Source organism: Neopsephotus bourkii, unplaced genomic scaffold (genome assembly GCF_033783945.1).
Source record: "Neopsephotus bourkii isolate Nb327-2 ecotype Australia unplaced genomic scaffold, CSIRO-AGI_Nbou_v1 NB_1765, whole genome shotgun sequence".
Taxonomy (NCBI): domain Eukaryota; kingdom Metazoa; phylum Chordata; class Aves; order Psittaciformes; family Psittacidae; genus Neopsephotus; species Neopsephotus bourkii.
Genome location: NW_026902239.1, coordinates 7602898 through 7630287, shown reverse-complemented (window position 1 = coordinate 7630287; position 27390 = coordinate 7602898). Strand labels below are relative to the sequence as shown.

The following is a 27390-nucleotide window of genomic DNA, read 5'->3' as shown; positions in this document are numbered from 1 at the left end:
ATCCTGAGCAGGCTTGCACAACTACCAGGTAACTTAACTGATATATCTGTCTTTGAAAAGCATTCAGAGGAACAGGAAATAATTTCATGAAATATTGGGGTAGGAAATTGCAAGTCAGTCTATATTCATACAATACAATAATACAGTATTTTAGGTTGGAAAAGACGTTAAAGATCATTGATACCCTGCCATTAACCTAGCACTGTCAAGGCCACCACTAAATCACATCCCTAAGTATCGACACACCTTTTCAATACCTCCATGGATGGTCATTCAACAGCTTCCCTGGGGAGCCTGTTCCAATGCTGGACAACCCTTTCCATGAAGAAATTTTTCCTAATATCTAATCAAAACCTGGCACAACTTGAAGCCATTTCCTCTTAGAATCACAAAATCATAGAATAGTTAGGGCTGGAAAGGATCTTAGGATCATCCAGTTCCAAACCCCTGCCATGGGCAGGGACACCTCCCACTAAACTATGTCACCCAAGGCTCTGTCCAACCTGGCCTTGAACACCGCCAGGGATGGAGCATTCACAGCTTCCTTGGGCAACCCATTCCAGTGACTCACCACCTTCACAGTAAAGAACTTCCTCCTTATACCCAATCTAAACTTCCCTTGTTTAAGTTTTAACCCATTACCCCTTGTTCTGTCACTACAGTCCCTGATGAAGAGTCCCTCCCCAGCATCCCTATATGCCCCCTTCAGATACTGGAAGGCTGCTATGAGGTCTCCACGCAGCCTTCTCTTCTCCAGGGTGAACAGCCCCAACTTTCTCAGCCTATCTTCATATAGAAGGTGCTCCAGTCCCCTGATCATTCTCATGGCCCTCCTCTGGACTTGTTCCTTGTCCATCCAAGGAGGTCTCCTGGCCCTCCTGCTGCACTTCCTTCTAGTTGGGATGCAACACTCCTGAGTTTGTAGCAGGTGATACTTGAACATCAACCAAGAGTCTTGGACCGCCCTGCCCTCTAGGGCTATATCCCATGGAACCTTACTAAGCAGGTTCCTGAAGAGGCCAGAATCTGCTCTTTTGAAGTCCAGGGCAGTGAGCTTGCTGCACGCTCTTCTCATTGTCCTGAGAACCTCAAATTCAGCCATCTCATTATCGCTGCAACCAAGGCTGCCCTGGATCATCACATTCCCAATCAGCCCTTCCCTGTTGGTGAGCACGAGGTCAAGCATGGCACCTCTCCTTGTCGGCTCCTCTATTACTTGCAGAAGGAAGTTGTCTCCCAAACAACTGAGGGATCTCCTGGATTGCTTGTGCCAGATTGTACTATCCCTCCAACAGATATCAGGGTGGTTGAAGTCCGCCTTGAGGATGGGGACTGCGAGCGTGAGGCTGTTGGTATCTGTCTATAGAGCACTTCATCCAGAGTCCTCTTGATCAGGCAGTCTATAACAGATCCCCACAGTAATGTGCCCCATACCTGTTCTTCCTATTAGTAGAACTCAGATCTACTCTTTGTTTTATCTGAAATCAATCCACAAAAAGACACTAACATTTTCAGGTGCTGAAGATGAAGATGCAATGAATCTTGAGATTTCTTGCTGAACTTCAAGGGTGTAAATAACTGCCATGCATTTTCTTTAATGTAATTTGATATAGGGGAAATAGGCAAAGAAGTGAATTGAATAATTTCTTGGAGGATTACATATTAGGAAAACAGCCTTTTTGTCAGCTTTTCTACTTTCTTAAAGCCTTAAACAGAAGTCCTGGTTTACTCTTTACCTCTTGCTTTCTATCTAGAGGCAACTCCAGGTATTTGCTTTCTTCTGTCAGTACTAAACAAAAAACTTCAAAACATATTTCTGAAATAAATGAATTATCAGTTGCTTAAAGTTGATCTGTACCACAGAGATTAGTGACACAGAAACAAAATGGCCTCATTGGCTTTCTGTGCACTGTCCCTTTGATCCCCTTTTTCAAAGGGAATGGAAATAAATCAGGGAGAGGTGTTTAATCTACACCTAATTTACTTCTCAGCTTCCTTTCATTCTTGGGTTTTTGCTAAATAGATACATTTTAATTTCTACTGTTTTTTTCACCAGTATCAAATGTAAATGCATTGGCATTATATCCTGTTATTTACTTGCTGTAATAACTCATAGTGGAATAAAAACTCCACTTAGCTGAAACAGGACTATTCAGTGATTGCAGTGCTGTGCAGCTGCAATAACCAAAGGGCCAAATAAAATGAGTCCATAGAGGCCATTGGGCATCTGTGCATCTTGCCCACCTCACTAAAATGCTTAACTGTCAGAGTCGGACTGCAGGCTTGGGAACACAGACTGGCTCAGGTAACAATCACAAATGCCAGAGTTTATGATTAAACAAATAATTTTATTGTTCTGCATTTAGAAAGGCACCTGGGAAGCTGACTTACATAATATTTTAATTTTGTTGGCTCAGTTAAGACCCTAGAAAATGTGTGGTCAGGTAGGTTTTAACTTACTGTCTTTGGGTGATGCCTCAAAAAAGTCATGAGCCTTCAACCTCAAATGCCAGCCTAAACCCAAACCTTATTTTAGTTTTATTTTAGGTTTGACTTTTGTATTATCAGAAGGTATCTGGGGCAAGTGCTGAAAGGGTAATACCATTTATATATATACAACTCTAGAACATCAAACCTCCCAGACCAGAGCTTTCATCTTAATTCTACTTTCAAAAATTTATTGTGTTTACATTAAGAATCCAGAGAATCAAAGATGATAAATTCAGCAAGAGCTGTTCTGTGCCACAGGGTAGCCCTGTGCCTAGTCCTAATTTCTGCAGCAAAGCTGTCACATTAGACTAATAAAAATGAGTGTTTTACTTGATGTCATCTCTGTGTTTAAGTATTATAAATATTCTACTGTTAAGAGCTCTTAGTATTACAGTGTAATGTAGAAAATGTGAGACAAAAGTGTGAAGAGAGATCATATGTACTCAGAGTAACCAGGCCCCAAAACTGGTGCCTACTGCTCCAATAAAAGATGGTACCACTCAGATTTTGACCACATCCCTTTTTGCATGCATCTTTGCTGTGTATTCAAATTAAGGCTCATTTTCAGTTCTTAAAAACGTCTTTCATCTGACTTGAGTAGAAGGCTATGGTACTTAGATGTCATGAATTTCTCAGAAGTGACATTAAGTTCATACTTGTTGCTAATTAAAACCTTCCCAATTACCTTGGGAAATATCACTGGTGCATTAAGTCTTTTGAGTCATACTTTTCCTTGAATATTTTCAAGTTGCACTTCTCCACCTTCTCTTGCAAGATCTTAATATTTGTAATTGCTGTATGGAAAACAGCAGGTGTTTGTCTATCGCAGATAGCTAAGTGTATAGATTTTTAATCAGCTCATATTGATGAAGTGAAATTTAAATGAAACTAGGTATTTTTAGAAGGGTAATTTTGAGATGAGTACTCTGCGTACTGTCAAATATTACTACCTTGATGATGGTACCATGTTATGATCTAATGAGCACTACCCCATGTGCATGACCCTAGCTTAATGAGTTTTGATGGGTTATGAATTTTAATTGTTGCCATCTGCACTTTTTTCTGCATCCAAAGTTCAGCATGAACTTTCCAGGGGTAGCCAGTTAAGTTCCAATTTGGTCTCTTAGCCTGGATTATCTGCTCAATTTCCAGGTTTTTAAGCATTAAGTGCAGTAGAAATACTTTCCTTATTGTATTCTGGGCAGAAATCCTCGTAGTCCTTCCTATGAAGCCTTAAGTTAAAACCCAGATACACCTTGAACAAGTGGGAGTGGACAGCTCTATAGCCATGAAAGCTGGTAATGACATGGAAGCCAGGTCACCTCTTTGTTCGCCAGGAGTCATTCTGCCTAGGCCTTTCCCAGAGTCCCAATATAAATGGGTTTTCTGTTTTAACTGAGAAAAAGTTTAGCTCACTTTTCTGCTCATAGTTCCCATGTAGAAGGGCTTTTCAGATTAAATATTACTCTTGATATTTAAAATAATAAACATCTTTTAGTATTTGTGATTTTCATACCAGTTATGCTTTCAGACACAGTAGATCCTCCAAACTGCTGAATGCTAAGAGGTCTGTGTTTTCTGTTACAGAAGTCAGATGCTGTAAGAGTCACCACCTTCACAGGCTGCATGGGTGAAACCTTTCTAGACAGCAAGCCCATAGGACTGTGGAATTTCAGGGATATTGAAGGTGACTGCAAAGGATGTGCTGTCAGGTAAGTAAAGCACTGACTGTTTCAAAAGCTTCAAAAGCCAAGGGCCTTTCTGCAGATTCACTACCTGATACTACAGCATAGCCCTGGAAATTTTCACGTAAAGAAGACAGGTAATGGTTCTCTCACACCCTTGTTTATAGCTTTCACAGTGACCCACTACATGAAAGCAGAACTGTTCTCTTAGATGCTCCTGGTTTTTAGTGAATTTAGCAGTATCAGTATATGGTATAGAGCTCACTCTGCATTAGGTAAAATAATTGTAGACCCAGTCATGGGAATTAAGAGTAGGCACCTTTTCAAACTAGCAGCCTAGTTTGACAACCTGCTAAGGCTTAGCCCTTTGAAAGTGATGGAAATTCCAGTTGTGAGTTGGAACAATTTTGGAAATACCTGAGGATTTCTGTGGCTACAGCTGTAGGCCCTTAACACTTAGGTGAAAATTTAAGGAGAGTGATGGTAGATAGATGTATGCACTTCAGTTCCAGTCAAGTCCTAATGGAATTACCTAGACCTTTATGCCCATCTCTGGCTACATGTGATTTTCTCATTTCTCAGTGATAATGTAGATCTGCTTGCTTGGAGTGGGGGATACATGAGAGAGAGATTTAAACAAAACAAAACAAAACAAACAAACAAACAAAAAAAAACCCAACTAGATTTGAGATTTGTAGAAAACTGTATCAAAATCTCCTCTTACATCATCCAGTTGTTCCAGTACCAGAGTCCTGTTCTCCTGCAAAATTTAATTGAAAAACTTCACTATTAAATGTAGATATAGAAATTGAGAGAACTGCATTCAAGATCCTCATATGTTGCATCAAGACAAATGGGAAACATGTTCCTGGCCAATATTACACCTGTAGGTCCTCTGTTCAAATTCAGTTATGTTTGTGATTAAATAAGAAGATTGCCATCTTTCAGCTATCTGATCTGTTTGACAAAAATGGACAAAGAGTCTACCATAAAAATTATATCAAACAAACTGATCTTTTTTGTTTTATAATGACAGCAATGCCAAAAACTGTAGAAGCAGTGATGCTTCTGCTCTTGTGATATTTGTAATTTGTGGGTAGATAGAGACTTGCATTTTCCAGGGTTTTCAGTCTGGGGTCCTGGAGAAGTTATAAAATAACTAACAATAAAAAAGCCAATACTTATTACAAGAAGAAAGAGTACATAATGCTATTTTACACTGAGGATTGCAAAATGAGTCATTGCAAACCATGAAATATATACAACATAGTCCTCTTCCATCTCCCTCCCAGATGTCCTTTTCTGCTGGACAGCTGGTAAGCTGACCTTACACTTACAGAGAGGTATTCTTTCACTCCCCTGGCCGCCCACTTCTTTTTCTTTTAACTTCATATGGTAAGGGAAAATGGTTGGAATTGCCCCTTTTCAGCCCACAGGTGGCAGACGGTGAAGGGACAGTCCAGTTCGATGGTGACAGCTATGCCATGGTGAGCCGCCCAATCCGCTGGAACCCCAATATTTCCACAGTCATGTTCAAATTCAGGACCTTCTCATCAAATGCCCTGCTGATGTATCTTGCTACTGATGACTTGGTAAGAGCAACCAGCTAACTTCCACACTCCTAACAGGTTTCATGACATCTTTGCAGTGGCTGAATTAAATGTATTATGAAGACAAACAGTAATTCAATGTAACACTGTCCTGGTATAATGTTGCCTGGTATGATGATTCTCTGCTGTCCAAGTGAAGACAAATGTTATAGTGTGGAAGTTTACCACCTAGTGTTTACTGATTAGGGAGCATTATGTTAGACTGACAGGAACTCCCATCTTTTCTGAAATTATTAATTTTCATTAATCCAAAATGTTTACCCATGCAAACATTGTCAGTTGTGGTTGTACATTCACAGGTTAAAATATCATGGTGTGAAGACAGAACAAATATGGGAAGAGACAAGTCTTAGCAATCCTACTGATACAAAGTTTGTGGTTAATGTAAAGGGCATTAAAAGGGAACTGAACGGTGAAACAAACAGGATGTGATGGTGATGATGTTTTCATAAGGTCTATAAATGGCCCCTTTTACAGCTAAAATTGAGAATAGAAACATTGGTTATAAAGCTGTTCAAGGTTTTTATTCATGTATACTATCAAATGTGTGTAGATAACAAGGAGAAGTTATTTATAAAGACATCTGTCCAGATCCTCACAAGAATCAAGAATAACTCAGCTTCAGCATCCCTGATCCACATTGATTTGCATGCTTGACTGGGAACAGAGCCCTTTCATTAGGCATTTGATATGGGCCAGAAATTATGTACAGCAGTTCTCACTGATGTCTTGAAGACTTACCAAGCACTCAGTGTTTTGCAAAAACTGTATTTGTGCAAATCAGTCTTATTTCAGATTCCTATACTTTGGGAAAAATTATGAAAACTGATGAAATTATCAAGGAGAAGGATGCTTCTCCTGACTGACTATAGTAAAAGATAACATTTTATTCTGATAATGAAGTACTTACATATTTTTTCTAATTAACTTTTCTAATTGACTATTGAGAGTATAATTAATGTACTTATTTTAATGATTTTGTATAATTATTATTAATTTATGTTGTTTTCTAGAAGAAATTATTTACTTGAATTTCTTGAAAACACTGGGAGCTGGAAGGCAACTGGTCCCTAATAACTCTTTATCTCATGAGATATTGCCCCACTGTAGAAAAACTTAGAGGATGCTCTTTCTAGTGATGTATGGACAGACATGCATAAACATCCAGAACACTGAGTTTAATTTCACTTTTTTCCTCTTAACATAAATTTTTGTTCATATACATGGTATTATAATTACAGTTTTACTTAAGTATTCAGCACATGGTAAAATATTTTCATTCTTCCTAGATCTGAGCACAGATGGAAATGGCCATGAGCAAAGTCATAATTAAACTTGAAATTTCTCTGATGCATTCATGTCCTGGGTCATAGTTCCACCATTACTTACCTAATGCCTTTCAGGCTATCCGATTCCCTGTCTACTTGTTTTGCTTTTTTTGTATCCTGTCTGTCCTCTTTCTGTAGATACTGCAGCTTATACCATGGCTCAAGTCAGCCACCTCCAGTCACTACCACGATGGTGGTGTCAGTGGTTGATGAGAACAACAGTTCATACCTCTCTGTTGTTCCACCAGTAAAGACTACTCTCTGTAAACTCTGGTAAAACAAGCCCATTTTACCGTTTTTACTATTCTTGTTTCTGCCTTGCAAGTTTAAATCTAGCTGAGGCTTGTAGTAAATGCACTAGCTGTAGTACAGACATGTTCTTAAAGGTTAGTATTAGTTTCAGGTAATCATAATGTGCATTTCTGTCTTCAATCTAAGAAAATAAAAGTACAGACATGCTATCAAGACTCCAGCTAAGTTGTTAGCAGAATTCTAAGTTAGCAATCCAAAGGAGAAGAGGAAAAAAACTGCTTGGCAGCAGACTTCTGTACATTACAGTCCTGGGCAGTAAATGCATAAGTAGGGTTTGTTTTTTTTTTTAAGCTTGAAAAAAGTTTTCTATTGTTATCCAGGAAAATAAAGTGTTTATTTAATGTCATATACCTCTTATCAAAATGAACAAGAATCATAATTGTGTGTCTAATACTTTTCATTAATAGAAGGATTTCATGAGTGTAGAACTCAGTGGTGGACATATAAAAGTCAGCTATGATCTGGGTTCAGGTACAGCTTCTGTTACCAGCAACCAAAATCATAATGATGGCAAATGGAAATCTTTCACCCTGTCAAGAATTCAAAAGCAAGGTGAGTTCCTATGGTGTCAATACAATGTCACGTAATTGTAATTTATAAATGCCATTCAAACATATCCTGTGTTTATAAAAAAGATACAAGCACAGAAATTAAAGGGAAATTAATCTGCTTATAGTAAGGTACAGTGAAGTCTATCCCTCATTCAGTTCTCTGTCACTCTTGAAAAAGGTAGTTTGGTTTCCGATTTTGTACATCCCTTCTGTCTTTTAATGCATTTATTAGTCAGTTGCTGCTACACGAGACTGACCTGTGGGGAGAGCTTCTATTAGAGAGACTCTTCCTCCCATACTCCCACTGCTCCTTCCTCTCCAAAGATTATACATTACCTCTTTTTAGCCAGTCCTCCCCTTTGAAATCTGGTTTGATTGCAGTCTTTCATCTCCAAGCTCACTCTATTCCATCTCTAAACCAGAAATCAGGCTGGCCTTTTTTTTTTTTTTTTTTTTTTTTGTTAAAAGAAAGGTTCATTTCATTTCTTAGGTAAGGGGGATGGGGTGGTGTAGTTTATCAGAAATTTCTTTCATTTAACTGACTGAATTTTAAAAAATAAAAAAAAAAAATAAAAAAAAAAAAGAAGGAAAGAAGGTGGAAAGGAACCCTTTCTTTGCATCCTTATGGTAGAGTATCCTTTTTTTCCTTTAGGGCAGCTCAGCATTTTTCACTGTGTCTTGTCTCTCTCATTTAGCTTTGTATTCTGTATTAATACATACATTAAAAATATACATGAAACAAGGATTTAGATAGGATGATTTCATGTAGTTCATCACTGACTCCAGACTAAGATTAGACATGACAGCAACTGATGGTTTTGTGTCTGAAAATGTTTTAGATTGACTGATCGCCAGTCTCTAAGGCATGTAATGACAATGCTTAACAAACTTTTGCACTAAAAAATCCTGCTCAAGTGACAACCTTTGGACTGAAATCACAAATTAAATGTAAAATTATCTTTTCTGTCTTGACTTTATCCCAAAGTGTTAGCTCCAATCTACATTGACATAAAGAATATACCAAATTGAAATAGGTTTAGAGAATAGATAAAAATAAAGCATACAGAATAGCTTTTCAGGTTGTTAAGGAAACAGAGGAAAGTGCAGGTCTCTTCCCCTGCCCATAATTGACAATTTGGAAATCCAGTGTTTTAACTGCAAAATACAACCCTCATCTGCTAACAACCCTCGTCTGCAAAACACAACCCTCATCTGCTAACACTCCAAGTATCTCTCTGTTGTTTTCTTAAGACATCATTGTTCATGTCTGATATTTTGAAACTAATCTCAAATGTCTTCCAGCCAACATATCAATTGTAGACATAGACACCAACGAAGAAGAGACCATAGCGACAACTTCAACAGGCAGCCACTTTGGGCTCAACTTAAAAGGGCATGAGAAAATCTATTTTGGGGGATTGCCAACCCTGAGAAATCTAAGGTAACGTGGCTCAAACCAATTACTGTTGGTAAGGGGATATTCATGCAGTGTAATCTTATTATCTGTATTTACTTGTAAAGTCCACTTACAATAAGTGAATGGTGAGTTCCCAGTTTACCCTGTATATTGCCACAGCAGACCAATGCTTTGTTTGTGTGTGTTGTGTACTTCAATGTATTTCACACAGTTCACATTACACAAATACAATGGGAATAGCAGTAACGGTGCAGTCCATCTTTTTGATGATGTATTCCTAGTGTTTATTTTTAAAATGTTGCATAATATATAATATTAAATTGATTGTAAATGTATTAATTATTAATTTGTAAAATTAATTATAAACTTTAACAAGCTTTAATAAACTTAAGAAGTGGGATTGCAGCTACTTGAATTTAGTGACTGTAGTACATGGCTTTAAATAGACCAAAAAACTTACTTAAGGTTCCAATGAATATTCAGCAGCTTTGCAGTGAAAAGAACAAGAGAATCCTGTGCTACAATGAACAGATGAGCAACACAGAAAGAAGCCCATTAATCTATGCCAACTTTAGCTACATGGCATAATGACAGCCTTGAATTGGTCAGTGCACAAGGAACTGTTCAGATTAGTCCACAGGCAACTAAAAGAATGGACGTACTTGTTAATTTATTAGGTTAATAGCTGACCTCTGATGTCAAATCACCCGGCAATAAAAAGATCTGTTTTACTCATGAAATGTAACACTATATTATGCAATTGTAAAGCCACACCAGTGCATAACAAAATGTCTAGAGTAATTATCTTCCACTTCCTTTATGGTTGCTTATAAAATCAGCGTACAACAGATACTGGGACCTGCGGTAACCATTTTGCCTACAGCTATGATTCATCAGTCGTTGGGGCAAGATGAATGTTACAGTAAATTAGAATTAAAAATAGTGAAAGCTACTGCAAACAATAGACACTGAGGTACCCGTGACTTTGTAATTATCAGGTCTTGTCACTTCTGCCAAATTCTTTTACGTAGTTTACTTTTACTCACAATCAAGTATAGCAAAAAATTACAAAGGCTCTCTGATATATTACATTTTAAGGTAACTGTTTGCAGAGTAACCTTGTGAATTATTATAGTCTGATCGTGTATATGTAATCTCACCATCTATTATGTATTGTTTGTAGATGATGTTTATCTGCTTTACTGTGAAATACTTAAACCTAATAAGTATCATTCACTACAATTAATATAATTTTCATTTCCTTTTTCTTTCTCTCTCACCCTAGTATGAAAGCAAGGTAAAAATAATCAGATTACTTGCATGACTTGCATGTGTCTAGTAAGTGCAGCTTGAGAGCACAGGCGGCAATGCAGAAGCAGCGTGTCGGCAGTATTTATACCAGCTGTTATGCTAAGGCTGTTAATTCAGCAACTTGCTCCTGCTGCAACAAGCAAAGCTGCTCCCAAGTGCTTAACACTGCCATGTTATATGCTGTGCACACACCTACACAAACAACTTCTGTTTTCCTTGCACAGCTGCTTACTTGAGCTGTGTTTGTTTATGACACTGGTATGTGTCCTAAGCAAAACTATGGCAAGCTGTATTGCCAAGTTTGGTTCTGACCTCCAGGCTGCAATAGCGATGTAGTCCCGGGTCAGGCAAGGAGCACTACCTCAGAGGCACTGGAAGAGTTACTGACGGTAGGAAAGCAAGGTGCAGATACTTGTGAAATTTGTCACTTCTGAGTTTAAGAACAGAAGAATGAGGTGGGAATAGGGGAGTTCACTTATTTCTGATTATGTTTTCAGTTTGCAAATATTTGTGTCCATTCTTTCACTTTTATATGCTCGGATATAAATTCAATTTTGCAGTGTTTTGCAGCTTAATTCCTGGTTTCAACTGGAAAAATGCAGCTTCATGCAACCCCACTTTCCAATCCTAAGAAAGATTATTTCCTCTCAAGCTCCAAAAATCTTTGCTTATGTTCCCTTGAAACTGATCCTAGTTTGGCCAAAAAAAGAGGCCAAGAATTTATGACAGTTCTGAGTGAACTTGGACCTTATTTTGTATGTTTTGGAAGGGAACAAGGGGAAAATGAAGTGTTAAGAAAGCATCAAGCAAGTGTTCAGTGTTTTCAAGGACCTAAAGTTCATACAGGTTGGGGATTATAACAGCAACTGCTTGTAACGGGACAGTGAGAGGGCAGAGCAGAGAGAGGGTAGGAACGTGAATGGCAAAGACAGGAGAGTGTGGGCACTGCTGACAAAGGTATAACTATTTAGCTGCTGGGACGACGAGTCTATAAAGGAACTGGGGAAGAGCTAGAAAATAAAAAAATTGAAAATGAAAGGTGACCCTAAGTACATGATTGTAAGTAAAGAAGAATATGGATTATTTTAGTAACCCAGACGCGTACTTTAACTTATACACCACGCTTGCTAGGATGGCTGTAATGCAAAGTATGGCTTTCAGCACCACAACACGCAGCTGAATAGTATCTGTGCAAAATATTTTTATTATTTTGTAATTAATAATATCTCCATGGTATGAATGGCAACGTCTTTTTTTTTTTTTTTTTTTTTTAAGTGACTTTATAAGGCTTTTTATCTTGCAAGCCTGGTTCAGATGTCGACAGCAATTACGGTCTCACTCTGGTGTTCACAGGCCTGGGAAATCATACTTTTGCATTCAAGCATGCCAACTCTGGTCTTACTTTCAGGGGTTTTCCCATTTCTTCTGTCAACTAGCTGATGAGCCAAGCCATAGAACTCTGCAATTGTACTGCAGTATATTTCTGTCTTGGATGGATAGTTAGGTTCTGTAACAAACCCAGTTGTTTTGTTTTCTTTAACTGCCTGAGAAAGTCAAATGTATTGCTGTGTCATAAGCAATATAGATGTAGCAGTTTTCATAGGAAAGATACTAGTAATATAAATACGTAGAAAACAAATCCCAGTCCACCTGAACATAAAGACTCCTAAAATGTTTTTTTTAAATCAAATCAATTTTTTTTTCAGCCTTTGGCAAAGACTTAATCCAAAATATTTGCATGCTGCTGAAGTTCCTATTTCATTAGGATCTAGCATGCAAAAAAAATGAAAGAAACATCTGTCTTCCAGTTAAGGTCTTTCATTGTTATTCTTTCCTAGTTTGCATCTTTCTGCTTTGCCTAGGGAAAAATTACTTACTTATTTCGTAACTCAGTGTATTTAAACACCAAATGTGACAGCACTACTTTACAAAACAAAGAAAATTCAAAAAAAAAAGAACAAAAAATGGTAAAAAGGACTGTTGTCAACTGGAGAGGAGATGAATCTTCTGTTACGTCTTTGAGTGATGCAAAGCAGAGTGTGATATGTGCTGATGGGTGGTAGAAGGCAGGATATATTCATGTGAGTGTATGTGTGCATAGAAAAAAATAAGCATCTGTGCATCTGAAAGGGCATGTATGTGTCTGTCTGTCTGACTGTGTTCTCCCTAAACTCTATTTCTGAAAACATATTATACTTCTAACATTTTTTTTTAGGCCTGAAGTGAATTTACAGAAATATACAGGTTGTCTCAAAGAGATTGAAATTTCAAGGACGCCATATAATATATTGAGTAGTCCTGATTTTGTTGGCCTAACCAAAGGATGTACACTAGAGGTTAGTCTGACTTCCTTGTATTTTGGTCTGACTGGGCATAAATGTTTTCTAGTTTCTGATCTTATGGTATAACATATTAATTGTACAATGCACATTCAGAAGCACATAGGGATCTAAGCTGAAAATCAGAACAGTTACATTAAATATTAATAAGACAGATCAGCAAATAGCCCAGTTTTCTAGATCCTAACTTCTTGGACAGTATCCCTGGCCAGTTGCAATAGCCCTGTCCCTAAGGGGTAGGATTTTCTGAAATGTTTAGCAACTATCTAACTTTGTTCCAGCTGACTAACATGGAAATTACTGACATGAATGAGAACAGAATTAGGCACTAACACTGTGCAAAAACCTTTAAAGATGTTGATGCACATAAACCCCAAGGATTTAAATTATTTTTCTTAATTGTTATTATAAAATCGTTCCCTACAGAAAATCTGAGGTAGTTTGTAAATCACAGTATATTTGGGTGTAACTGAAACTAAGTCACCTTTGGGACAGGTACTGTAGACCGCCTACTGTTATGAGCTACCACCGAGCTGGAAGGCACACTTCTTACTGATCATTAAGAATGTGCAAACTTGGTATTGTTATTTCAACTTTAAATACAACTCAAGTCTATTTGTTTTCAACTGTTGCTGCTTCTAATTAGCATGCTTTCAATGCATATAAATTCCAGGAATCTGATCCTAAGTTTGGAAGAGAATACAGTAATTTTACCATGGAAGAATCTTTGTCTATAAAAAAAAAAAAATATTTCCAGTGATATTTGTCTTCCAATAAATAGTCTGTATTTCTTCCCTGGAAATGTAGTTTTGGGAGCAGATGTATGATCTACAGTTTTGTATCAGATACCACTACAGTAAATCCAAATGAGTTGTTAATCTGATGCTTTTTTAACATTTTTCTACAAAACATTAAAAATTTCCTTTGAGCAGTGACTGGAACTTGGCCAGGCCAAAATAAAGATGAAGACCCTCTTTTGCTTTGTTTATCACTTGTACTTCTGGCCTTCATCAGAGCAAAAAGCACACAACAGGACTCTCAGGGTATTAGACTCGATGGATCTGTTGTGGGATGGCCATTTTTAAGTTTTAAAGCTTGTGATAAAACTAAACTGTCAACAACCAGATTGCTCAAATGCTTTTGCATCTTGCAAATTTGGTTTCAGAAAAAAGTTCCTATAGAAGTTCAGATTTGTTTTAGTTTATTGTATATTCTTTCCTGTATAGGAATGGATAGTTAAGTTCAGTTTCTTCTGTTGCTATGAATCTTAGCACGTAATTTGTTTTTCAAGTTATTTTGTAACATTTGATCTAGTTGGTTTAACCGTTTTGTTGGGAATGAAATAAAATATTTTAATTGTACAAAACAGGGTCTGTAGGATAATTTTTAAAAAAAGAGAAGTATAAGCAAAAGACTGGATATACACCGAGTTATGTAAAAGCCCTCAGATTTTAGAGAAAGGTGAACATAATCAGAAGTCATTTTATCTGGCATAATCTATTATATCTAGACCTGGAAACAGTTCTACTGCAGTGAAAAAATGGTGAGTTTTTTTATTAAAAGTCACTGTTCCTATAGACTGGTCTTCCACATCTGGAAGAATATATGAATTGGCAGCAATTACAGAAAATATTCAGGAGTATGCACTGATTTATTATTTGATGACATATTCTACTCTTTAAATTGTGTTAATAGCTACCGATGTTGGGCCATGTGCAATGAATGCTTCATTTATGAGCCTGAGTCATCAAGAAAGCAGTACTGCTTAGTGAAGCAATAATGATGAAGCAGTAATGACTGGTTAATTAAAAGTATTATCTGGGCATGTTTAACAAATAATAGTATCTAGTTTATGTTCATAATGGCTTATATTATCTATTGTATTGATTTAAAAGCAAAATCCCACTGTATTAACTCAATGGAAAACACTCGTATAAAAAACCATGTGTGAACAGTTATTTTTAATCCAAGAGGATATACCGAAATAAGACTGGAACTTTGCCTTCCTGTAAGACAGGATTCCAGAAATACTCTAATGATGCCAGATGTAAACAGGTAAATTAATGTTTGCACAACACTTTGAGAAGTAAATTGCTTAGTGGTTATTATTACTTTCTACGTCTTCACACTGTTTATATTTACATAGTTTATTATTTTAGTTAAGTAATCTTTCTGCATGTTCATACTCTTCCTTTTAATTTTACCAATGCACTTTTCTGTCCTCTTCTTCTTACAGAACATTTATACAGTTAGCTTCCCCAAGCCAGGTTTTGTGGAACTGCAGCCTGTGTCCTTTGACGTGGGCACAGAAATCAACCTCTCCTTCAGCACAAAGAATGAGTCTGGGATAATCTTGTTTGGCACAAGTGGCACAGTTGTCCCTCCCAGGAGAAAGCGCAGGTACACTGGAAGGAAACCTGCCCCTCTGCGGAAACGCAGACAAACAGGACAGGTATGAGGAACCTAGCAAAAGATAAAGAAAACTCAGTTTTACTGAACTTGGTATGTTTCAAGGTACAGTCAGATGTTTATATTTAAGATTCAGTGGTTGGCAATAAAGTATTTCTAATGGTATCCTTTATCTGAAGGAGAGCCTGATAGGGGCTTGGAGCTGGTGGGTTTGTGTTTTTTTTTAATCAAAACTAAATATTAAAGAATAATGTTCTTCACTCATTCTGAGGACTACTTATGCAGTGTCATTATCTCTCATTCCTGTTCATACAGACATTAATAAGGACCATTCTAGTTCCCTTTAGACAGAAAAAAAAAAAAAAGAAAGAAAGAAAAAAGGCAGTGCATGATAAGCCCCTTGTTCAGGATCACTTCTGTGGGATAGAAGACTTAAGAGTCATAAATACAAATCTGCAGTGTAAATTCTTCTTGAAGAGAATAGAGTTAGTCTGTTCAAAGGAAGTACCTACAGAGATCAAGTAACTAACTGGTAAAAGCGCAATTGCTGTCAGAAGTTATTCAAATCTTGACTAGTTAAAAAACTCATAGACAAGCCATACTACACAGAGATGAACGGAATATTTTGATGCTTTCATTTTTCAGGACTTCTGGGCAATGATATTTCATTATTCTCCTTCCTGCCCATTTTGGAGGAGAGTGACCTTCAGTGACCTGAAGGAACACACTCCAGGGGCAGGACATGATAATTGCTTACCTGCCTGACATTAACCTCAGGGTAAGGGCTCTTATCATTTCCCAGCTCTTTAGGTCACAGGAATGAGCATGACACTCATTACTATAGTAACTGGAGTTTAGATCCTGAAATCCACTACAAAATTATATTGGTTGCTAGAGCAACTACTGGCATGATTTGCCAGCCCTCCAAACTGAGATCACTCGCACTGAGATCAGTACTATTCAGGTTTAAGACCAGGCCTTGTACCAGCAAGAATTGTAGAAGAATCAATCAGAAGAATTGTAGGTTAGAAGTCTTCATCCTTTCCCACAAAAAGGTACACAGAGAGTTAAATCTACTGATGAGGCTTTCCATCATGACTTCATTTCAACCACTCACTACAAACATACAAGAAAGTCTGAATGTAAGAGCAGCAGCAGAACTAAAACTACAGTATCTTGTCTATGGTGAGCAAATTAAAAACCAGTGTAAGAGATAAAACATAAAACATAATGTAAAACTAAGTGAAATAATTTCTTTCAAGTGTAACTTACCTTATACCAACATATACTTTGCAGGCGTACTATGCAGTGTTCCTGAACAGAGGTCGACTAGAAGTGCATATCTCCACCGGGATACGGGATCCCCACAGAATCACCATCAGACCAGAAGCCGGCGAGTTTCACGATGGCAGGGCACACTCCATCCGGATAGAACGAGCTAGAGGGTAACAAATACCTAGAAGCACTACAGACCAGACAGCAGACCTAACTCAACAAAGCGAATGTACCAGTGTCTTTAGCAATGCATGCAAATGCTTCTGCTGAGACCAAGAATTTAGTGTAATTGCAACCTTTTGAGACGTTAGTTTCTGATAGTGCTTATTATTCTGCAGAGCTGGGTTTACTTGCTTTGCTAGTCTGTCAGCCTGTTTCCCCAGACACCTGCATTTGTCTGAATTGGTGTCTTTAACCTCTGGTTCTTGTCAAATACATTTTATTAATCGAATGTGTGGATGAGAAATACTGCTGTAGTGCAGTAAATCACCTTTTCGAGACATGTAGAAAAAGACTGTTCTCTAAGTATACAAACAGCAACAGCACAGCAGACTGTAGCCTTTTTGAAATGCCATGTGCTGGTGTATATGCATGTGGTTACAGTGATGCCCAGCTAAACTGGATAAAACAATGAAGACACATTGTTTTACCCAATAAATGGCAGTCATTCTTATTGCTGGAAAGCCACTGCAAACCTTCTCAGACCATGCTGTTTTAAACAGAATTTCACTTAAATTCCTTTGCCCTTTCTCAGACATTGTAAAACCAAAAAACAAACAAAAACCAAAACAACTAATTGCCATTCAGAAAGTGATTAGAAAGAGCTTTCTGCTGTAGCATGTAGGAGTTAGTCATGCCTGGGAAACCCCTTGTTCCAGGTAGGGTTTGTTGTGGACAAGTGTGCATATACCGTACAGATATTCAGCGGATTAGTGCACTAGGCACAATGTTGTTCTGTTTTATTAAAAAAAAAAACACAATGAAAAACAAACAAAAAGAAGATGTGACATCCAGCACGTTACCAAATGCACTTATCCAAGCACACTGAATACTAGGCTTCACCGCCTTACCCCCTAACACTATAGCCTTCTTGTGCTTCTGTCTGTCTAGTAGTACTCAGGTGCCCTTCTGTCCTCTCTATAATTCACTTTGCTTTGTCAGTATAATTTTCTGACTGAATTTCTATTGTATTGATGAAAAATCTTAGAAACAGTGCTTCCAGACAATATCTCTTCCCAGTTTCAGGGACCAGTTCAAGGTAAAACTGTAAATTCTTTGGGGAAAAAAAAATAATTTTGGAAATGATAACTGCATTTTGCAAAACGTTTTGTGTCGCTGTGACAGAACACAAATATAAGAAGCTCTAAAAAATAAAGTTCTTTTATGGAGTGCTATAGCAAATACAGTAGCTTGACCTGTGAGAGTACATCAATACACAACTACTGTACAATGCCATCCAGTGATGATGCTTGTTCAGATGAAAACTGTTTTCAAAGTAGCTCTGTTACAAAAAAAATTGTCTGAACTCTGCAGTTTCTGTAACATGAAATGGATGTGAAAAGATAAAAATTAAGATTAACCCCTCCATCATGAACTGAAGCTTTATTTTATTAAATATGAGAAACACCATTTGAAAGCTCTTCAGAGAGATAATTGTCCATATAATTATGAAATGTTTGCTTTCTCTTCCGACGTAATTACATGATACTGTTGAAGACTAATGCACATCATTGTATGGTTCTGCTTGGAGCCAAAATGTTTACTATATTAATGGCTAATGATGAGATGAAATACTGTATGCTAATGAAAATACTGACAATCAGTAGCCATGGCTAACATGCAACAGCACAAAGGATGACTCAGGTCTTGCAGTGCAATTTCCCTACACTTCCTCTGAAGGCAGTGAAGTGTCCTCTCAGCAACTTAACAGAACCTAAATCACTCTTGCTCTGAACTGTCCCCAGAGAAATTTCTCCCTCTGCTTCCTCTGCTGAGGGGTCTGGAGGAAATCTCCCGACAAAGACTTTTAATACCTGCTTCCTCCAAGCCTTTTAAAAATTAATCACTTTCTTACTCTACAGCTTCCTGGACTGAATTAATCCATCCAAAACTATGAGGAAATGGCAATCTGCATGTAGTACAACAGTTATCTAATCCATGTGCTTACGTCACTATCCAATTCTGTCTATGACTTGTATAAATAAGTCAAGCATTTTACATATGAACCCAGCCTCTTCTCAATAAACATTTTCAGTATTCAGTTGCTAACATTTTTAATTATTGTAAAAGAAGAATATTGGTGTTCAGTATAATTTTGAAATTTAAAAAAGTGAGGTTATTTGCCAGATACTTATTATTTCAGATATGTCAGATGCTCAGTAACTCTGAAAAATCGAGCTACTTACTTTCAGATACCCGACTTGTGATCACATAACTAACTGTAGTCAAAGATTCTTGAATAGTTAGGTCCTGATATTTACTGTGACTATAACATATTTGAAACAAAAACTGCACTTCATAAATAATATCAGAGTTTACCAGAGACACAGAGAGCTCTTTTTTTGTGGCCCTGTTTCTCTCACAGCTAAATACTATTAAAGATAGTCTACCAACATGAAGAAATGTTGCCAACTAGCATTTTACATTCACCTTCAAAAATACTGAAGTTCTTATCCATCCTTTGCAACTCAGCCCACCTTGAGCTGGATTTGCTCAGAAGCTACAGATTTTCTGTTTTCTCAATGGTTAAATTGTCCCAGCAGTTAAACGTTTCACTTTTGTTGCTATGCCTTGTTACATGTTGCCCATCAAAATAATCCACTGTCTTGCAATTCCACAGCCTTTATATTAGCCCTCTTCTCAGCATAATGTGTATGGTATGGCTTGGCAAACTAGTTTTTCACTTTCTCACCCCTTTACCGTGTTTCCTTGTAAATGTGGTACAAATCCCCAATATCTGCATCTTAGTAGCTTTGACAAGCAAAAGCATTCACCTTTTTTTCTCACATCTGCATTTTTGCTTTTACCACAGTAATGCCCTTCACCATATTTATGCCTTTCCTCTTTGTTCTTTTTTCCATTCCTTGATTTGGAATGGTCAGCCAGTAGTGTTGTGCTTCAGATGCTTCTGTCTTCCTCTCTTCAAACTTAACAGTATCTTCCATGAGATTGGTTTGTCTTTTAGCTTGTAGCATGTGCATCACCCATGAGAATGAATTATAGCACTTGTCAGTACATGGTGAGCTATCAGCAATTTTCCTATTCTGCTGTCTCCCCAAGATAAAAGTGTATAGCATGTATCTGTGGTTGATTCTGCAGTCAAAGCAGTTTGTAACACTGTTTGTCCCCCCAGCAAGAAGATAGATAACTTCAAAAACCAGGAGATAGGGAGCCCAAACAAAATGTGGTCTCATGCTGTTCCCATTCTGCTGAGCACACAGTACTGCAGGCATGGCCCTTACCATGTCAGTGTTGCCACACTACAGACCACTTCTATTCAACCAGTGACTGATACTATCCCCTCTCTGCAGCACATGTTTGCCAAGCTCCACCAGAGAGCTATTAAGGAAGCATACCAGTAACTGAAAACCTTCTGGTGGTTAACATGCATTTAATGTGAGCTGCTAACTACATAATTTGGGTTGCTTAGTGTTATAGCTGGTGTAGGAGTAAATGAGGCCTGCAGAGTGGTGATTTCAATACAGACAATAACCAAAGTAAAATACATATTTCTTTGCTTTCAAATCTTTTTCACAGGATGTTCACTGTTCAAGTAGATGAAGACAAAGGCCAGACTCAGAGACTGCCAACAGACCAGCCCGTATCTGTCAGGAAACTCTTTGTGGGGGGTACTTCTTCTCAATTTCAGACTGCACTGCTCAGAAACATACCACCATTTGAGGGCTGTATATGGAATCTTGTCATTAATGCCACGTAAGTCCCACTCATGCCAATAAATGTCCAGTTAATTAAGTCTGGTTAACTACCTTGGATGACAAAAGAAACGACATTATTGCAAGGAATCATACTAACAGCAAATCCTAGAATAATATCTGTTTTCTTAATATGCCCTTTCTTTTTTTTTTTTGCCTACAATATACACTCCCTAGGCTATGCAATTAATGAAATGTTTTGCAGACAAGCCAGCATCTGGGTACTTATCCATAAAGTAAGAGAAATCCAACAGTAACACTACAGTAAGACTTGCTTCAATGATAGGAACTTAAGGTGTACTATAACATTTTAAGTAAGGTTAATCTCCAAGAATATACAAATTATGTCTAAGAACCACCATAGGAATCAATTTGCTTCATGGAAAGTGCATGCTGCAGTAATCTGGAAGGAACATTTAAGTAAAACAAAAGGAAATGGTGAAAAAAGTAAAACCTATATAGAAAGTTCCCATCTAATTCTTTCACATAACTGAAATACCTAAATGAGGATCCCATCACACTCACCCCATCGGTGTACATTAGAGAGAAGGACTTCTCAGCAATGTGATTCAGCCTACCTAGGCTTGTAAAGCCTGCCAAAGAGGATGCCTGTCTCTCTGCACTGACTGTAAGAAGGAAAGTCAATGGTGACTATCACCTCTAAGTGTTCCACTTCTGTACCTAAAATAGATAGGATCAGTCCTGGCCCTTGTGTCCTGTGAAGTGGAATTACACTGCAGCATACAGCTTTTTTTTTATAAAGGAGAGATAATAAGGCAGAAAAACTAACAGCCATCAATTTCTTTGTATGTTCTCAGCCCCATGGACTTTGCTCAACCCGTGTCCTTTGAAAATGCAGATATTGGCCGATGTCCCTCTCTAGAACCAGAGGTTAGGCCACCTGAGGATGAAGACAAACCAATCCACACAACAGTCCTGATCCAACCTGAACCAGACACTAATGGGGAGAAAGAAAGACCCAGGACTCTTTCTGCTTCCCTTCCTCCTCCACTACCATCTCTACCTGCAGCATTTGTAAGTGTAGATCACTCAGGTAAATTTTGAAAAGTTTCTTTTTCCAGGGGAAATTGAAAGGCTGGTCATCAAGAACAAAGAAGCAATTTGCCACAAAAATAATAATAATTTATCGTGATATTGTAATGGGAACACCTTGTTGCAGGTCAGTAAAATCTGTAGATAATGGAAAACTGGTTGGTGTCATTTGCTTGGATTATAACAGTGATTTAAAGAATGATACAGCAGTAGAATTCACTTTGGCTTGCATGATTAGCCTTAAACTCTTGCACTTCAGTATGTAAGCCAAGCAATACCTGATTGGGGTTGGAAGGGAAATTTTCCCATGGGAAATCCAAGTTGTTATGATATTTCTTGTGCTGTTCTCTGAAGCACAGGGTAACAGCCATGTCACTGAGAGGATGACGAAACAGGTAAACCAGATAGGTGTGTTTGATAGAGCAGTTCCTCCACTGATACTTTATAACTTCAGTCAGGAGACTTCTGAACTTAGGGACTGAAAGCCCAGTCACTGCTAAATTTTGTTCAGCTGTTGTTACCAGAAATTTTAGCTAGATAAGATCAGCAAGCAGTCTTATACAATAAAATTTAAGAAGAAACTTCCGTCACAAATGTAGCAGTTTTACAAATGGATGTAACATTTTACTGTCCAGAAAAGTTGTATTTAAATATCTGAATATTAAATTGAAGAATATATACACTAGATAATATTCTTGGGGGGAAAACCTTTGCATTTTATTAGACATGCATAAACCCCACAGATTTATGCAGGTGCCATGGTTTAACCCCAGCCGTTAACTAATTACCACATCGCTGCTTGGTTGCTCCTCCCTACCCTGGTGGGATGGGGAGGAGAACTAGAAAAAGGTAAAACCTGCAGGTTGAGATATGAATAGTTTAATAATTGAAATGAAGTAAAATATTATAGTAATAGAAATTATGATTATAATAATAGGAAAAAGAGAGAAGGAGGAGTAAAATTCAGAGAACACAAATGATGCCCATTACAATTGCTCACCACCTGCTAACCTATGCCTAGCCCATCCCCAAGCAGTAATCATTAGCTCCCAGCAAACTCCCCCCAGTTTATAGGTAAGCATGACGTGCTGTGGCGTGGAATACCCCTCTGGCTAGTTTGGGTAAGGTGTCCTGTCTCTGCTCCCTCACAGCTTCTTTTGCTCCTCCTCACTGGCAGAGCATGAGAGACTGAAAAGTCTTTCCTCAGGGTTAAGTGCTACTTAGCAACAACTAAACCATCACTGTGTTATCAGCATTATTGTCAGACTAAGCCAAAGCACAGCACTGCACCAGCTACTAGGAAGAAAAGTAGTTCTATTCCAGCCAAAACTAGGACAGCTGGATATAGTTCAATATGGGTGAGATTTCCAAACAATACAAAAAGACTGCCCACTTTCCAGCTAGGAGCCTATTTATGACACTACCATACTAAGCTTTGAGAAGTTAACAACCAGAGTATCTAATTTGCTTTTAAATATATATATATAGATAAATATAAAAGAGTCGGTAATTTTGACAGTTTCTTCTAGATTGGGTTCATAAGATTTTTTAACCATTCTGAGAGGTGCTCCCACGATGGGTCAGGTTTAATCTTCATTCCCGTTTCACACTTCCTCACTGATACAGCATTACTCAGAACACAGTGTTTGTTTGTACTGAGTTTTTCAATGTGACACAGAGGATAAGATTAGCGATTAATTGCATAAAGACCAAAAAAAAAAAAAAGGATGTGATTTTCAGTGAGTCAGTTTGAGACAGAGGGACCTGAATTCATTGCCGCAGTCACTCCCTGTTACCTGACTCATCTTCATATCTGATTTTCCTTGGACATGGGTAGCATTTTTAACAATGTTTTCCTACAAAAATAAAAGGTGCAAAAACTAGGCCAAAACCCCTAACTCATTAATTTTATATTTGACATTCATGGCCACCTTCATTGGCCAGGTACATATGGCAGAGCTTTAATCAGAAGGACTTATCTTCAGGCACTCCTGAAGTCTCCAGAGCGCATGCAGCCTTCTGTGTACCTCAAAATGGGAGCTTGGGGTTTAAGACAGGCAAGCTCCATCTTAGTTATTACCCGGCCCTGAGTCCCAGAGTTACCGGCCTTTTCATGCTCAAGGGCAGCATTTTTGACTCATTCCCACAAGGTGGAGTAGTTGTATCATGAGGGCCCGATGCATCTTTCTGAAAATAAGCAAATTTGCATTCTAGTAAGAGTACTATTGAAAGAGAAGGAACCAAGCAACAACAAGGTAAAAAGGGTTATCCAGTTTAATGCTCACTGTCGTGAAAGAGTGCAGTCCTAGTATCCCTTGATCAAACATTATTGACAAAATAAAATAATGTAGAAGCACATGAGAGTACAAGTGCACAATAAGACTCTTAAATATAAATTTGAGAGGAATGGATCTACTCATTAATATCAGAAACTAGTCGCATTGTAGCTAGGCATGTTTTGTGTATCACATATCTAGAGCCATGATAACTTGAAACAGGAGCTCAAAATAAAAACCTAAACAAAGCACCATTACTTTACTTTCTCTCTTGGAAAAAGAATGAAACCATTTTAGTATTCTGATGACTCAAAAGTGTTTTAAATAAGGCAAGCTTTTGGATAGCTTTTATCTTCATCTAAGTTCTCCAAAGTATTTTTCTAGGGACTATTGTAACACAATAGGTAACTACAGTGTAATAATTAGAACTCATATGGCAGTTCATTATACAGAAGTTCAGTGAAGAAGGATTGTATATGGAAAATATACTGCAGAAAAAAAATATTTCCACATTTTAGATTTGACTTATATAAGGTATCTGTTCTACTTGAGTTGTCTTAGGATCTTTTTTTATCTCTAATATCCATCTGCATGTAAGGGGGGGGGGAGGAGTTTAATCCCAAAAGAAAAAAAAACCACAAAGAAACCCAAACCTATCCTGTACTAAAAGCAAAACAAGATATAAAAGTAAGACAGCTGGGAAATACACTGGTCACCAGTCTGCTGCTGCTGCTTGCTGTGGGTGCCAGATGTTTCTCAGCCTTGGGTAGCTGCTACTTCTGCCTCATGTTATTCACTGCTTCTCAGGATTCGCTTGCCACTGAAATGAAGAGCGCCAGCTTTGCTTCTCCATTTGACTCCATGACGGTACCTTTCACTATTTCTCCATGCATTACTTCATTGTTTTATTAACACTGTTCAGTGAACTGTGGGGACTGCTTCACTGCTGCTTCCTTTTTCCCCTAATTACTTTCTTTATAATTGCTAATACAGCATTGTTTGTAGAATGTGTGCAGTCCACCAGTGGGCTTTTCTGTTCCTCATTTCCACTGTGAGACACACCTAGCTTCTTGATTTGCCAGTCATCTGACTGACCTTTACCTTAACATCTGACAAGACTGAAATAAAGTGCAGCTGAAGAGTTCAGTCTGGAGCATCTCAGGTAATTATTAAGCAGCCAGGTTTAAATTCAAGACACCTTAAAGCCAGTACTAAAAAAAACCCAAACCTGGCATATTTTAATATAGGCTGGCGATCCATGCTTAGTTCACAGTCTGTGAAGGATGTGAATAAAACCTGGAAGTCATTTAAGTATGCCCTATTTTTCTATTTTTTTTACTGACATTTCAACATCAACCTAATTATTGATCATTATTTATCAGTAAATTATCAGTGTATGCTTGCTATGATTCCCACTGTCACTGTGTGTTTGCTACTCTCCCCAGCTCCTTGTCCTTTCTTATAGTCCTCCTGCTGGGATGAAATAAAATTGCAGTATTGGCTGATGCTGGGGAGCTGCTTTAAGCATCAACACCAGACCCTCTACTAACATATACTAGCCTAGGTTTGGATTTACTGTCAGAATATTTCCTTTTACCATGTAATATGTGGAAGTGTGCCACAGAAAAGTGTGTGTTAGTTACTTTCCAATTCTTTCCTGTTGTTCCAGTACCATAGCTAGTCCCTGTCTTAATATTTTAGCCAGCCCAAATGCTATCAAAAGCATTATACACACATTATTATTATTAATATAGTTGTTAAACTTCTAGACAAACCAGTAAAGCTTAAAATATTTAGAAACTTTACCCAGAATTATAAGAATATGATTTTTTTCCCTATTTGATGATCACTGGATGACTATCACACATTCATAACTTTGTTTAGTCCTTTGGTCCTGCTGAATTTTTCCTGTTTTTTTGTCCTCTATTGAACATTGATGTTGCAATGCATGGTGTTCTGTGTCATCGGAGCATTCGCTGTGGAAAACTAGTTTTTAAATGTGCTCTATGCTGTTGTGAAGATTTTTGTGACGTGTAAAAGCAAAAAACCTAACACTAACAATACTGAAAAACTGAGTGAGGGGGAAAGAAATTTCACTCCCTGATGAGTCACTCATGACGTTTTCAAAATGTTTCACAGAAAGAGCTCTTTGTCAGCAATGCACTGCACCTTGTGCTTTGCAGGTCCCTGCTGAGTCAGGGCTCAAATAAGACTGTTGCCCATCCAAAATTATATCAGCCACAGTGCTTAAAGACAGAGATTGCAACTATCAAAGCCTGGGGTTTTTTTCCCCAGTGGTATTGTCTTGTGATTGTGTTGTGTTTGATCCTTTGAATAGTTCCTTCACAATACTCTCAGTGGGAGGCAAAACTAGACATGAGTAGGAGCTGTAATTACCATGGTCTCGCATCGCCCCAGGCACCCCTATACAAAAGCTTTAGGGCCAGAGATTAAAAAACCTGGTGAAATTAAAGCGGGAAAATTACACTGGGCAGAAGGTATTTTACCTTCCTTTGTTGCACCACTTTAAGATTAATAGAAGGGGAACAGACAGAGAAGGGTTTCTTTCTTTACCCCCTACGTAATGTGTCTACATTAGGCAGCTTATGGGAGTTTAACAGTTGTTACTTCTATCAGTTATTCGGCTTCCCTTATTGTTTGTGGGGTCTTTCAACAGCACTAGGGGAAACAGCACATTAAACAAAGAAGATGGTTGTAAAACAATATAAAGAAGTAAAATGGAGGACCCGTTGACAGGTGCAGGATCTGAAACTACTTTTAACTCATTTCTAAGGTGACTAGATTTCAAGTCGACAGCAAAGCATCGCTTTAAAACTTAAGTCTTGCTTCATTTCTGTAAGAGGGAATCCTACTGTGTAAAATGCATTTATGTGATCTAAGAGTACACTGAGGTGCCTGAAAATCACTTAAGACTCTTGTAAATGTCCACTGGTGGCATGAAAGCAGCCTTGTTCATATATTACTTTTATTTCCTTTTACAGCCAGCTTAATGAGCTCTGCTTTCATACCAAGTTCCTGTCATACTGGTTTATAACTTTAGCTGACTTTTGCTGTAGTTTAATTTGATGAGACATCAACACACCAGAAAATTGCAAAGCCAGTGTCTAGGCAAGGTGGAATATTCTCAGTCCTGAGCAGCTGAAAGACTTCCAGCACATGCACAGCTGAGAAAGATAGCAAATATGAAATTTGTATCGTCGCTATTTTGCAGGATTCCTGTGCTGCTGACACAGAACCAGCCGTTTTGGAAGGTGGCAAGCAATTTGGTCTTTCAAGGAACAGCCACATTGCAGTTGCATTTGATGACACCAAAGTGAAAAACAGGTATATTGTTTATTTCAGCAATGAGTTTTGATGGAATAATATAAAAATAAAATGCCC

The 27390-nt window shown here is 37.9% G+C and overlaps 1 protein-coding gene across 7 annotated transcripts in view; it reads left to right on the top strand.

The window, feature by feature from the left end:
* LAMA2 (laminin subunit alpha 2) overlaps nucleotides 1–27390 on the top strand; it is a 361801-nt gene that overhangs the window by 323363 nt on the left and 11048 nt on the right. For 2 of the 7 annotated variants that reach the window (XM_061378279.1, XM_061378276.1), the window contains 12 exons: nucleotides 4078–4202; nucleotides 5605–5767; nucleotides 7833–7977; nucleotides 9279–9417; nucleotides 10679–10690; nucleotides 12920–13040; nucleotides 15280–15495; nucleotides 16749–16897; nucleotides 20484–20660; nucleotides 21478–21694; nucleotides 24796–24855; nucleotides 27221–27333. In XM_061378279.1, coding sequence (XP_061234263.1) covers nucleotides 4078–4202; nucleotides 5605–5767; nucleotides 7833–7977; nucleotides 9279–9417; nucleotides 10679–10690; nucleotides 12920–13040; nucleotides 15280–15495; nucleotides 16749–16897; nucleotides 20484–20660; nucleotides 21478–21694; nucleotides 24796–24855; nucleotides 27221–27333 — 1637 coding nt within the window. Of the gene's footprint in view, nucleotides 1–4077; nucleotides 4203–5604; nucleotides 5768–7832; nucleotides 7978–9278; nucleotides 9418–10678; nucleotides 10691–12919; nucleotides 13041–15279; nucleotides 15496–16748; nucleotides 16898–20483; nucleotides 20661–21477; nucleotides 21695–24795; nucleotides 24856–26665; nucleotides 26687–27220; nucleotides 27334–27390 lie in introns of those variants that run through there. The other 5 variants (XM_061378283.1, XM_061378277.1, XM_061378278.1 and 2 more) reach the window with 3 other exon arrangements.